Source organism: Aquarana catesbeiana, linkage group LG09 (genome assembly GCF_042186555.1).
Source record: "Aquarana catesbeiana isolate 2022-GZ linkage group LG09, ASM4218655v1, whole genome shotgun sequence".
NCBI lineage: Eukaryota > Metazoa > Chordata > Amphibia > Anura > Ranidae > Aquarana > Aquarana catesbeiana.
Window position 1 is genome coordinate 113,962,704 of NC_133332.1, and position 13,413 is coordinate 113,976,116.

Sequence of the window (13,413 nt, forward strand, 5' to 3'; positions counted from 1 at the left end):
TGGCCTATCTAATTTCTTGAGGGCCCCGGAAAATACCAGAACAGTACAAATATCCCCTAAATGACCCCTTTTTGGAAAGTAGACAGTCCAAGGTATTTAGTAAGAGACATAGCGCATTTTTTGAAGTTGTAATTTTTTGTCACAATTTTTTGGATTTTTTTTTTTTCATACTGTCAACAGTGCAGTACTGTGTCAACATATAACTAGTGTGGTGGTGAGCAGGAACACTGACTGGTTACAGTCAGTTACAGTATTTTACAGTATTTTACAGTTACAGTATTTTTTTAAATATTTTTTTCTTTTCTTTTTTTACATTTGTGTGTCCATACTGTGACCAGAGCAGTACAGTGTTACCATAGTAACACTGTACTACTCTGGGGAAGTGATGAGGATTTTTTTTTACACACTATGGTTGCTTATAACAGTGGATTTCATTGCTATAAGCATTTTTACTGAATAAAATAGATACATTCAGTGTGTATTGTTGTAATTAGCTGTGATTGGTCACAGCTAATCAAGGGTACAGATGGGCTGTGACTGGCCCTGTCTGTACCCTGTGATCACTGTGACCAACCACAGCTAGCAACACAATTGTACACAATGAATGGCACGAATCGAAGAAATTAATGGTTTACTAATGTCATGTGATCTACTGTGATTGGTCACAGCGATCACACTGTACTAGCAGCGGGCCAGTAGACTGATCAGTCATGACAGATTGTGGGTTCTTGGGAGGACGTCATATGACATCTTAAACAATAGGGCTCACACTTGAGCGTCATTTTACAATAGTCCGGGCGGGAAGGAGCTAAATCCCATGGAAATCTTCACATCAGTGTGCTGCAGGTGTGGTGCATTTTGAAAAGTCCTGCATGCTGCTTCTTTGGTGTCCTGTTTAAAATGCACCAAAAATGCACCTCCCATTTCAATCAATAGCAAATGCATAAAAAATCCACCAAAATATGTTAAAAACATGCTATGTGATTTTCCAAAGCACGCACTACTTTTTTAAGTGCACCAGTGTAAAGGGGCCCTGATGAAGGCATCATTTTCTAAGGACTGGTTAACTGCAATATATTACATTTTTGTTCTTTGTTCGCTCTTTATTGCCTCCCTTGAAAACCTGTACAGTCTGTTCATTACTGGTGCTGGTCAATTTCCCTTTTCCTATTCTTTCTTTTATACTTTCAAAATCGCAGTGATTTTGTGTAAATGGAAGACCTAATAATCTGAAGATTTACATGCTTGTTATTCTTTGTTTTCCTGCAGTGGCCTATGTGTTCCGGTAGTTCATATCTAACCATCCCTCTGTACCAAATTGTGGATCTGAACAATTTTTCACTTGATTTTAAAGCCTGTTGTGAACCTCTACAACGTTGTACTGTTTTGAAATATGGTAATATTTTCTTTATATTCATATACTTTGAGTGCTTCTTTTTGGTTTCCTTTTGCCCACTTTACCCTTGTTGTTATTATTATTATTATTATTATACATAATTTATATAGCGCCAACAGTTTGTGCAGCGCTTTACAACATGAGGGCAGACAGTACAGTTACAATACAATTTAATACCGGAGGAATCAGAGGGCCCTGCTCATTAGAGCTTACAATCTAGGAGGGAGGGTCAAGTGATACAAAAGGTAATAACTGTGGGGGGATGATCTCATGGAGAAAGTAAAAAGTACAGCTGTTAGGTGAGGGCCGGATAGGCTTCTCTGAAGAGAAGGGTTTTCAGGGATCGTCTACAAGCAAGCAATGTAGGAGATAATTGGACAGATTATATAGTTACATAGTTACATAGTAGGTGAGGTTGCAAAAAGACACACGTCCATCAAGTCCAACCTATGTGTGTGATTATGTGTCAGTATTACCTTACATATCCCTGTATGTTGCGGTCATTCAGGTGATTATCTAATAGTTTCTTGAAGCTATCAATGCTCCCCGCTGAGACCACCGCCTGTGGAAGGGAATTCCACATCCTTACCGCTCTTACAGTAAAGAACCCTCTACGTAGTTTAAGGTTAAACCTCTTTTCTTCTAATTGTAATGAGTGGCCCCGAGTCTTATTAAACTCTCTTCTACGAAAAAGTTTTATCCCTATTGTGGGGTCAAAAGTACAGTATTTGTAAAATGAAATCATATCCCCTCTCAAGCGTCTCTTCTCCAGAGAGAATAAGTTCAACGCTCGCAACCTTTCCTCATAACTAAGATCCTCCAGACCCTTTATTAGCTTTGTTGCCCTTCTTTGTACTCGCTCCATTTCCAGTACATCCTTCCTGAGGACTGGTGCCCAGAACTGGACAGCATACTCCAGGTGCGGCCGGACCAGAGTCTTGTAGAGCGGGAGGATTATCGTTTTATCTCTGGAGTTGATCCCCCTTTAAATACATGCCAATATTCTGTTTGCCTTATTAGCAGCAGCTTGGCATTGCATGCCATTGCTGAGCCTATCATCTACTAGGACCCCCAGGTCCTTTTCCATCCTAGATTCCCCCAGAGGTTCTCCCCCCAGTGTATAGATTGCATTCATATTTTTGCCACCCAAATGCATTATTTTACATTTTTCTACATTGAACCTCATTTGCCATGTAGTCACCCACCCCATTAATTTGTTCAGGTCTTTTTGCAAGGCTTCCACATCCTGCGGAGAAGTTATTGCCCTACTTAGCTTAGTATCGTCTGCAAATACAGAGATTGAACTGTTTATCCCATCCTCCAGATCGTTTATAAACAAATTAAATAGGATTGGTCCCAGCACAGAACCCTGGGGAACCCCACTACCCACCCCTGTCCATTCTGAGTACTCCCCATTTATCACCACCCTCTGAACACGCCCTTGTAGCCAGTTTTCAATCCAGGTACTCACCCTATGGTCCATGCCAACGGACCCTATTTTGTACAGTAAACGTTTATGGGGAACTGTGTCAAATGCTTTTGCAAAATCCAGATACACCTCGTCTACGGGCCTTCCTTTATCTAGATGGCAACTCACCTCCTCATAGAAGGTTAATAGATTGGTTTGGCAAGAACGATTCTTCATGAATCCATGCTGATTACTGCTAATGATATCGTTCTTATTACTAAAATCTTGTATATAGTCCCTTATCATCCCCTCCAAGATTTTACATACTATTGATGTTAGGCTAACTGGTCTGTAATTCCCAGGGATGTTTTTTGGGCCCTTTTTAAATATTGGTGCTACATTGGCTTTTCTCCAATCAGCTGGTACCATTCCAGTCAATAGACTGTCTGTAAAAATTAGGAACAACGGTCTGGCAATCACCTGACTGAGTTCCCCAAGTACCCTCGGATGCAAGCCATCTGGTCTCGGTGATTTATTAATGTTAAGTTTCTCAAGTCTAATTTTAATTCCGTCCTCTGTTAACCATGGAGGTGCTTCCTGTGTTGTGTCATGAGGATAAACACTGCAGTTTTGGTTACTGAAGCCCCCCGATTCACTCGTGAAGACTGAGGAGAAGAATAAATTCAATACCTTTGCCATCTCCCCATCCTTTGTAACCAGATGTCCTTCCTCGTTCTTTATGGGGCCAATATGGTCTGTCCTCCCTTTTTTACTGTTTACATACTTAAAGAATTTCTTGGGATTTTTTTTTGCTCTCCTCCGCTATGTGTCTTTCATGTTCTATCTTAGCCGTCCTAATTGCACCCTTACATTTCTTATTGCATTCTTTTTAAAGTCTGAATGCTGAGGATGATCCCTCAACCTTGTATTTTTTGAAGGCCTTCTCCTTTGCTTTTATATGCATTTTTACATTGGAGTTAAGCCATCCAGGATTTTTGTTCGCTCTTTTAAAATTATTACCCAATGGGATACATTGGCTAATGCCCTTATTTAATATGCTCTTAAAGCAAACCCATCTCTCCTCTGTATTCTTTGTTCCTAATATTTTATCCCAATTTATGCCTTTTAGCAAGGTTTGTATTTTAGGGAAGTTGTCTCTTTTGAAATTCAGTGTCTTTGTATTCCCTTTATGTTTCCTATTTGTGTGATTTATACTGAAACTAATTGACCTGTGATCGCTGTTACCTAAATTGCCCCGTATTTCCACATCTGTGATCAGGTCTGTATTGTTGGTAATCAGTAGATCCAGTAATGTTTTATTTCTAGTTGGTGCGTCTACCATCTGACCCATAAAATTGTCCTGCAAGACATTAAGGAACTGGCGAGCCTTAAATGAATGCGCGGTTCCCTCCGCCCAGTCTATGTCTGGATAATTAAAATCCCCCATTATGATAACACTTCCCATCCTTGCTGCTAATCCAATTTGTGATAAGAGATCCGTCTCCACTTCCTCCTTCAGGTTAGGGGGCCTATAGCATACTCCCAGTATTATTTTCCCCTTAGTTTCATCCCTTTGGATCTCTACCCATAAGGATTCCACCTCCTCTCTAGCTCCCTCAGTGATGTCATCTCTCACATTCGCTTGTACATTATTCTTGATATATAGGCATACCCCTCCCCCTTTTTACCCTCTCTATCCTTGCGGTATAGGGTATACCCTTGAATGTTTGCCAGCCAATCATGAGAGCTGTTGAACCAGGTCTCTGAAATTCCCACAAAATCCAAATCCTCCTTGTACAACAGTATCTCTAGTTCACCCATCTTGTCTGCCATGCTCCTGGCGTTGGTGAACATGCCACATAGTTTAGACCGGTCGCATATTGTCCTCGTATTGGGTGTTTCAAAATTGCAACTAGGACTTGCTACTATACTCACCTTGTGTTTTTGTGCTTTGGTTAACCTACCACTAATGCCCCCAACACTACCCTCTGGAATATCATCCGCGCTGGCTATCACTGTCTCTGGACCCTCCCCCCCATCGCCTAGTTTAAAAACCCCTCTAACTTTTTGGCCATCTTCATTCCCAGCAGATCTGCACCCTCCTCATTTAGGTGCAGTCCGTCCCTTCTATAGTACCGGTTACCGACTGAGAAGTCGGCCCAGTCCTCCAGGAACCCAAACCCCTCCTTACTACACCAGCTCTTCAGCCACTTGTTTACTTCCCTAATCTCCCTCTGCCTTTCTGGTGTGGCTCGATGTACCGGTAGTATTCCTGAGAATACTACCTTGAAGGTCCTTTTCCTCAATTTAGCACCTAAGTCCCTAAAATCGTTCTTTAGGACACTCCATCTGCCTCTGACTTTGTCATTGGTGCCAACGTGCACCATGACAGCCGGGTCTTCCCCAGCCCCTCCCAGTAATCTGTCCACAAGATCCGTGATGTGCCGAACCCGAGCGCCCGGTAGACAACATACTGTTCAGCGCTTCAGGTCTTGGTTACAGATTGCCCTCTCTGTTCTTCTAAGAATTGAGTCCCCTACCACCAGAATCTGTCTTTCCTTTCCCTTTGCTGCCCCCCCCACTCTCACTGGAGGAGTTCTTCCCCTGGCAGCTAGGAGAGTCCCTCATCTCCAGCAGTGCTGATCCCTGACTGGTTTCACCAATGACACTCAATGGAGCGTACTTATTGGGATGCTCCAGTCCTGGATCGGCCTCTCTGGCACTTCCCCCTCTACCCCTCCTGACTGTCACCCATCTACTCTTTGCTAGTGCCTGCGCCTCTTTGTCTCCACCCGCCTCTGTGCTGGCCCCTGCCGGCACCTGCCATGTACATTCCTGGCTCACCTTTAGTATGGAAGGACTTCTCAGTGCTGACAGTTGCTTCCCTAGATTCAGAACCTGGGCTTCCAGGGAAACAATGTGCTTACATTTTGCACAGCAGTATTCACCCTCGATCGGATGATCAAGGAACGCATACATACGGCAAGATGTACAAAGAGTCGCCTCTCCACACCCGCTGGGCATCGTACCTATTAAATTTAGTGAGGATTTGGGGATTTTACCCTGTCCAAATTACCTAACAGCTAGCTTCCTGGCACTAATACTCAAGACAATACACAGGTACACAACAAGACAATACACAGGTACTCACAGACCTACGTGCAATCGCAGAACAGTCGCAGACCTACGTGCACTCGCAATACTCAAGTATACAGTACACAATACACAAGTACTAACGATCCACACACACTACTCAGACAACACTCAGATACTCACACTACACAGGTACTATGACCCCTGTTATAACCTCCTGTTTTAAACTCTAGTTTTTAACTCCCACTTACACAAAGTTCCACAGCCAAAGACTGAGCACGCTCAGACTGAGTTCTACACCCAGTTAAATAGGCACCTGTGAGCAATTAACCACCCCCCTTAATTGATAGGCTGAAAGAACCAAAGGGAAAAAAAAAAAAAAAAGAAAAAAAAAAAGAAAAAAAAGCTATTTAAAAAGTGACAGAAAAAGGCAAATGAAAAACTAAAAGGAAAAGCCCCAAAAATGCACCCCAGCAAACCCAGCAATTAACAAGCAAGACTTATTCACTCTATAACTCTAGTTTTTAACTCCCACTTATACCAAGTTCCACTTACACAAAGTTCCACAGCCAAAGACTGAGCACGCTCAGACTGAGTTCTACACCCAGTTAAATAGGCACCTGTGAGCAATTAACCACCCCCCTTAATTGATAGGCTGAAAGAACCAAAGGGAAAAAAAAAAAGAAAAAAAAGCTATTTAAAAAGTGACAGAAAAAGGCAAATGAAAAACTAAAAGGAAAAGCCCCAAAAATGCACCCCAGCAAACCCAGCAATCAACAAGCAAGACTTATTCACTCTATAACTCTAGTTTTTAACTCCCACTTATACCAAGTTCCACTTACACAAAGTTCCACAGCCAAAGACTGAGCACGCTCAGACTGAGTTCTACACCCAGTTAAATAGGCACCTGTGAGCAATTAACCACCCCCCTTAATTGATAGGCTGAAGGAACCAGAGGAAAAAAAAAAAAGAAAAAAAAGCTATTTAAAAAGTGACAGAAAAAGGCAAATGAAAAACTAAAAGGAAAAGCCCCAAAAATGCACCCCAGCAAACCCAGCAATCAACAAGCAAGACTTATTCACTCTATAACTCTAGTTTTGAACTCCCACTTATACCAAGTTCCACTTACACAAAGTTCCACAGCCAAAGACTGAGCACGCTCAGACTGAGTTCTACACCCAGTTAAATAGGCACCTGTGAGCAATTAACCACCCCCCTTAATTGATAGGCTGAAGGAACCAGAGGAAAAAAAAAAAAAAGAAGAAGAAAAAAAAAGAAAAAAAAGCTATTTAAAAAGTGACAGAAAAAGGCAAATGAAAAACTAAAAGGAAAAGCCCCAAAAATGCACCCCAGCAAACCCAGCAATCAACAAGCAAGACTTATTCACTCTATAACTCTAGTTTTTAACTCCCACTTATACCAAGTTCCACTTACACAAAGTTCCACAGCCAAAGACTTGGGGGTAGGGAGTTCCATAGGATAGGAAAGACTCTGGGAAAAGTCCTGGAGGAGAGCATGGGAGGAGGTGACAAGGAAACTAGAGACAGGAGGTCTTGGGAGGAACAAAGGGAATGAATAGGTTGGTGTTTTGAGACTAGGCTAGTGATGTAGTTGGGGGTCAAGTTGTGGATGGCTTTGTAAGTTGTTAGAATTTTGAATGTAATTTGTTGGGTGAGTGGAAGGCAGTGGAGGGATTGACAGAGAGGGGTAGCAGACACTGAGCGGTTGGTAAGATTGATGAGCCTGGCAGCAGCATTCACGATGGACTGAAGGGGGGATAGACTATGTAAAGGTAATCCCGTGAGGAGGGAGTTGCAGTAGTCGAAGCGCGAGATAACCAAGGAGTGAACTAGGAGCTTTGTGGTGTCATTGGTTACCATGAAAATGTATATCAAATTCTTTTGTATCTAGGATCTAATTCCCAATGCAATGACATGGAATCAAAAGGGATACGTCTTCATACACCATTAGCCACAGGTAATACTTCTTTTAAATTAATTTTAAATTAACATCAGTAATGGATTTGGTTTTAAACAAAGTCCGCTAACTGAAAAAAATGCACTTATTTTAAACCCTCCGGGAATTAACACACTGTCCATTATGTTATCTTTTCAAAGTATAGATGTAAGCTCAGTACTGTTTTGTCAGTGAAAATTACATCCTATTAAAGCTGCAATCTAAGCAGATATAAAAGGCACAGATTTAACCAGCTCTGATTTAATTAATACATCATTTAGAGCATTTTTCAAAGTAATTAATATAATTATCTACATTTTACATGGGATTAGCAGCATTTAAATTGAGAAGGAGGGGTCAGGATCAACAGCCAATCAGGCATGCTGCATGCAAATGTACTGGCAAGGAGCATACTTAAAGAAATGAGCAGAAAAAAACAGAAAGATGACCTCATCAGTTTGCTGTTGCTCTTTCATTGTATATTCAGCAAAATGGGATGCAGTGAGAACACCACTATATCCCTTAAAGTGATTGTAAAGCTTTAATTTTTTTTCAATAAAATAATAAACATGTTATACTTCTCTACTTTGTGCAGTGGTTTTGCACATAGCAGCCCGGATCCTCCTCTTCTCTGGTCCCACATCGGCGCTCCTGGCTCCTTCCTCCTGTCGGGTTCCCCCACAGCTATGGGGGCACCCAAGCCGAGCCGCTGCTCTGCGTGTCCATTCACACATGGAGCCATTATTTGCCCCTGCCCCCTCCATCTCCTGATTGAATAACTGGCTGTGATTGACAGCAGCGGGAGCCAATGGCTCCCGCTGCTGCCAATAGCCAATTAGGAGTGCACATCCCCGGAGAGGCAAGGCTGTCGTGGACATTGCTGGATTAAGAGGGTGCTTAGGTAAGTATTAGGGGGACTATGGGAGCTGCTGAACTCATAAGTTTTTTTCTACCTTCATGCATGAAGGTAAAAAACCTTGCGCTTTTGCAACCACTTTAACCTGTTATGGACAGCCCCATACAGATATACTGCAGCAGGGCGGCCCTCTTGCTTGAAATCATGTACCTGTACGTGATTTTGTGCACTGGGTCTGGGGCGCACCTACACCCCAGGCCACCCGCTCTCGCTGGGATTGGACACAGCAGGAGCCAATCAGTGGGTCCGGCAGGTGCGATGCCTGCCGGGACACGCTAATCGTTCTCAGGTGAGGCAGAATGGTGGTCTGCCTATGTAAACAAGGCAGACCGCCATTCTGTAAGAGAGGAAGATGGAGGTCTTGTGTTCCTGCTAAGCACTCCCTAGGAGCACATTTAACCCTTTGATTGCCCCTGATATTAACCCCTTCCCTGCCAGTGTCATTAGTACAGTGACAGTGCATTTTTTTAGCACTGATCACTGTATTATTGTCACTGGTCCCCAAAAAAGTGTCATTTAGCGTCAGATTTGTCCGCTGCAATGCCATAGTCCTGTTAAAAATCACTGATCGCCACCATTACTAGTAAAAAAGTAAACAAAGTAAAAAAATAAAAATTCAATAAATAAATCCCATAGTTTGTAGATGCTATAACTTTTGCGCAAACCAATCAATATACGCTTATTATGATTTTTTTTTTTTTTACCAGAAATATGAAGCAGAATGCATATTAGTCTAAATTGATGAAGAAATTAGATTTTTTACATGTTTTTTATTGGGTATTGCAATTGTCAGTTAAAGTAACTCAGTGCCATATTGCAAAAAATGGCCTGTTCATGAAGGGGGTAAACCTTCCCAGGGCTGAAGTGGTTAAAGAGGAAATTTATCTCCCTTAATGCTGGTGCTTCCATTTTTTTTTTTTTATAATTGACAATTTTTATTATTTTTCAACAGAAGAAAAATTAACAATTACAGCACTATAGTGTTGGGTACAGGATTAAAAAGAAGTCATAGTGTCACATTTCAATTTGGCACATAGTCATCCAAACATTGGACGGTTAAGCCTGGTAATATAAACAGTTAGTAATGAAACGGAGTAGATTAACTAGACAGTTAAACGTTTCATACTTTGTATCCATTAGTACCCTTTACATATGTATATGGTTTCACAAAAAGGAAAGAAAAAAAAAAAAAAAAAAATTTAAAACAGTAAAAAAGAGAGAAAAAAGAGAGTAGGTAGAGGGGGGAGAGAAGAGGGGGGGGGGGAAGGTCGCCACCCATCACCGAACCCGGGACACGTCTGTGGGGGACGGGTTATAGGTACATGAATGACCTATATCATTAAGTCACAGGGGTCTCAAACAGAACCCAGGGTTCCCAAATACGGTTATGTTTCTCAAGAGTGTCATTTAATGAGGCCGTAAGATATTCCATTCTTTTAACATCTCTAATCCTGGAGTGCAGCTCAGTCAGTGAAGGAGTCTCTCTTTTTTTCCATTTTAGAGCCACCAGGCAGCGTGCTGCAGTAAGCACATGCGCTAAAAGTTTTTTGGAGGTTTTTGAGAAGGTGGTAGGCGGAAGGCCTAAGAGAAAGATCTTCGGATCTAGAAGCACTCCAGTATCAAAGATAGACTGGAGTAGGGATTGTACCATACTCCAGTAAGGGCTGATTAGAGGGCAGGTCCAATAGACATGAAATAGTGTTCCCCTATCCTTATAGCATCTCCAACAGCGAGAGTCGGCTGTGGGATATATAGAGTGGAGCAGGTCAGGGGTCTGATACCAATGGAATAGTATTTTGTATTGATTTTCTTTATAAAGCGTACATATGGAGCTTTTAGTAGCCTGGTTCCATATAAATTGCCAGGTCTTAAGGGATAGATCTGAGCCCAAAGCCTGCTCCCACTTAGCCATATATGGGTGTCGTGGCCCATCTGGTGAGAAATCAGTGACCAGTATTTGGTAGGAACGTGAAATCATGCCTTTAGGAGACGAGCCCTCTAAACATAGTTTTTCGAAGTCTGTCAGGGGAGAGAATCTTAAATTCGACCTCAGCGATTGTGCATAATGGCGTATTTGTAGGTAACTGAAAAAAGCCTGTTTGGGAAGATCAAAAATTTTTTGTAGTTCTTGGAAGGATCGTAGCATTCTAGTTTTAGGGTCAATTAGTTGTCCATACCGAAATATAGCCTTGTCCATCCAGAAGTGGGACATCTGTGAGGTTAAGCTGTCAGGGATATTGGGTGTGAATAGAAATGAGGTGACTGGGGACGTCATTGTGGTGAGTGGATATTTCAGTTTGGCCCGTCGCCATAGTGTACGTAGAAGAGCCATTGGTCCTAGCAATTGTACGCTGTTTGGAGGTATATCAGAGCTCCAAAGCATGGAATTTGGGTGTATAGGGGCTAGCCATAGCTTTTCTATCTGTGTCCACCTATTGTAAGCGTGTAGGGTACACCAGGAGGCTATAGGTCTTAGTTGGGCTGCTAGATAGTACTTAGCTATATTGGGGAATGCCAGTCCTCCTTGGGTACGTGGGGCGTATAGAACTGATCTAGCAACACGGTGTCTTTTATAATTCCAAAAGAAGTTTATTAGGTCACCCTGAAGTTTTTTTAGGTGTGAACTCGGGATGGGGATAGGGAGCGTCACGAACAAATATAGAAGTCTAGGTAGTATCGTCATCTTCAAGGTTGCAAGTCTACCAAAAAGGGACAATTTCAGGGATCTCCATTTATTTAAGGAGGTTCTAATAGAAGCGAATATTTGGGGAAAGTTGGCCTTGTATAGAGTGTCGTATGTGGGAGTGATATGCACCCCTAGATATTTTAAGGAAGAGGTCCGCCAAGAATATGGAAAAGTTTGTGAAAGCGTTGAGAATGTCTGGGGTGTTAAATTAAGAGGGAGAACCTCTGTCTTGGAGCTATTAATTTTGTAACCCGAGAGGGTGCTATATCTCTCCAGCTCTGCTTGTAAATTCGGAAGAGATATGCGGGGTTGGGTGAGAGTGAGGAGGACATCATCTGCAAATAAGGAGATTTTGAAATCTCTAGTACGGACTGGTATACCGTGTACATTTGGGTTGTTTCTGATATGTGCTGCCAGTGGTTCAATGCATAGGGCATATAAAAGAGGGGAGAGTGGGCAGCCTTGGCGGGTCCCATTAGAAATTAAAAAAGTAGGGGAAGTTGCAAAGTTAGTGCGAACCTGGGCTGTTGGGGCCGAGTATAGGTGGGTGATAGCTCGAAGGAACGGGCCCTCAATACCAGCCCGGCTGAGAGTCGCGAACAGGAAGGGCCAGCCCAGCCTGTCAAAGGCTTTTTCGGCGTCCAAACTGAGCAGTATTGCCTCTAAGTTGTTCCTGTTCGCGATCTCAACCAGGTCAATGACCCTCCGGGTGTTATCCCCAGCCTGTCGACAAGGAATAAAGCCTACCTGGTCTCTATGGATCAGAGACGGCATAAAGTTGTTTAATCTATTGGCCAATATTTTCGTAAAGATTTTTAAGTCAGTATTTAGAAGTGCTATCGGCCTGTAATTGGATGGGAGGGTGTGGTCTTTCCCCAGCTTTGGGATTAGTGTCAGGTAAGAGTTTTGCATATCTCTGGGGATGGGTGCGTTAGAGAGAAATGAATTAAAGAGGTTTGTCATATGGGGGAGTAAGTGTGTTAGAAACGTCTTATAATAGAGGTACGGTAGTCCGTCAGGCCCAGGGGCCTTATTATTTGGTAGCAGTTTAATTGTTTCTGTTATCTCCTCCTCTGTGATGGAGGCGTTAAGAGTCTCCAGGGCAGAGGAAGTGAGCTTGGGAGTGTCTGCTTCTGCTAAATAGGTGTAAATAGCCTGGGTTATGTCAGGAGGAGGTGGGTTGTGCGGGACATTCGGGTCGTTATACAATGCGGAGTAAAAATCGTGAAAAAGTTGTGCTATTTTGTCAGGGTGGGAGTGGAGGACGCCATTTGCCCTAAGTTGTGTAATGGAAGCAGTTGCTGCCTGATCGCGAAGCTGTTTCGCCAAGAGTGTGTGTGGTTTGTTGGCTTTGTCGTAGTAAGTCTGTCTAAGCCTGACTAGCGCCTTTTCTATCTTCCCTATTTCGATATCTCTCAGTCCAGCCCTTACACTAGTGAGTTCTCTAAGGGTTGTCAGTGATGGGGACTTGAGCAGGCGCATTTCTAGATGCTTGAGTTTGTCCAAAAGAGCGCTGCGTGTAGCATTAGCGTTTCTTTTTAAGGCTGTGGAAAGTGAGATACATTGACCTCGTAAGACCGCCTTATGGGCCTCCCACAAAGATGGGGCGGAGATCTCGGAGGAGCAATTTTCCACAAAGTATTGCTTCAAAGTTTGTTCTAGTTCCAGTCTGGATGGGTCATGTTTAAGTAGGAAGTCATTTAGGCGCCAGTGGCATTTGCGAAGGGAGCTCGGGGAGAGTGTCAGAGATAATGTAATCGGTGCATGGTCCGACCAGGAGATGGCCTGAATGTCTGGTTTCGTGCATGTTCGCAGCGTCGGGGCATTAACAAAGAAATAGTCTAGTCGTGAGTGGGACATATGGGGATGGGAATAAAAAGTGAATTGTTTAGCTGATGGATATGTGGTGCGCCAGGTGTCGAACAGGGCATATTTCCTAGTAAGTTGGCGAAACTGGG

The 13,413-nt window shown here is 42.8% G+C and overlaps 1 protein-coding gene across 5 annotated transcripts in view; it reads left to right on the top strand.

Annotated features, from left to right (window-relative positions):
• The window catches only part of LOC141108007 (interleukin-13 receptor subunit alpha-1-like), a 117,300-nt gene that overhangs the window by 42,268 nt on the left and 61,619 nt on the right, over positions 1–13,413 (top strand). For all 5 annotated transcript variants that reach the window (XM_073599157.1, XM_073599159.1, XM_073599160.1 and 2 more), the window contains 2 exons: positions 1,270–1,396; positions 7,809–7,874. In XM_073599157.1, the coding sequence (XP_073455258.1) occupies positions 1,270–1,396; positions 7,809–7,874 (193 nt within the window). The remainder of the gene's footprint in view (positions 1–1,269; positions 1,397–7,808; positions 7,875–13,413) is intronic.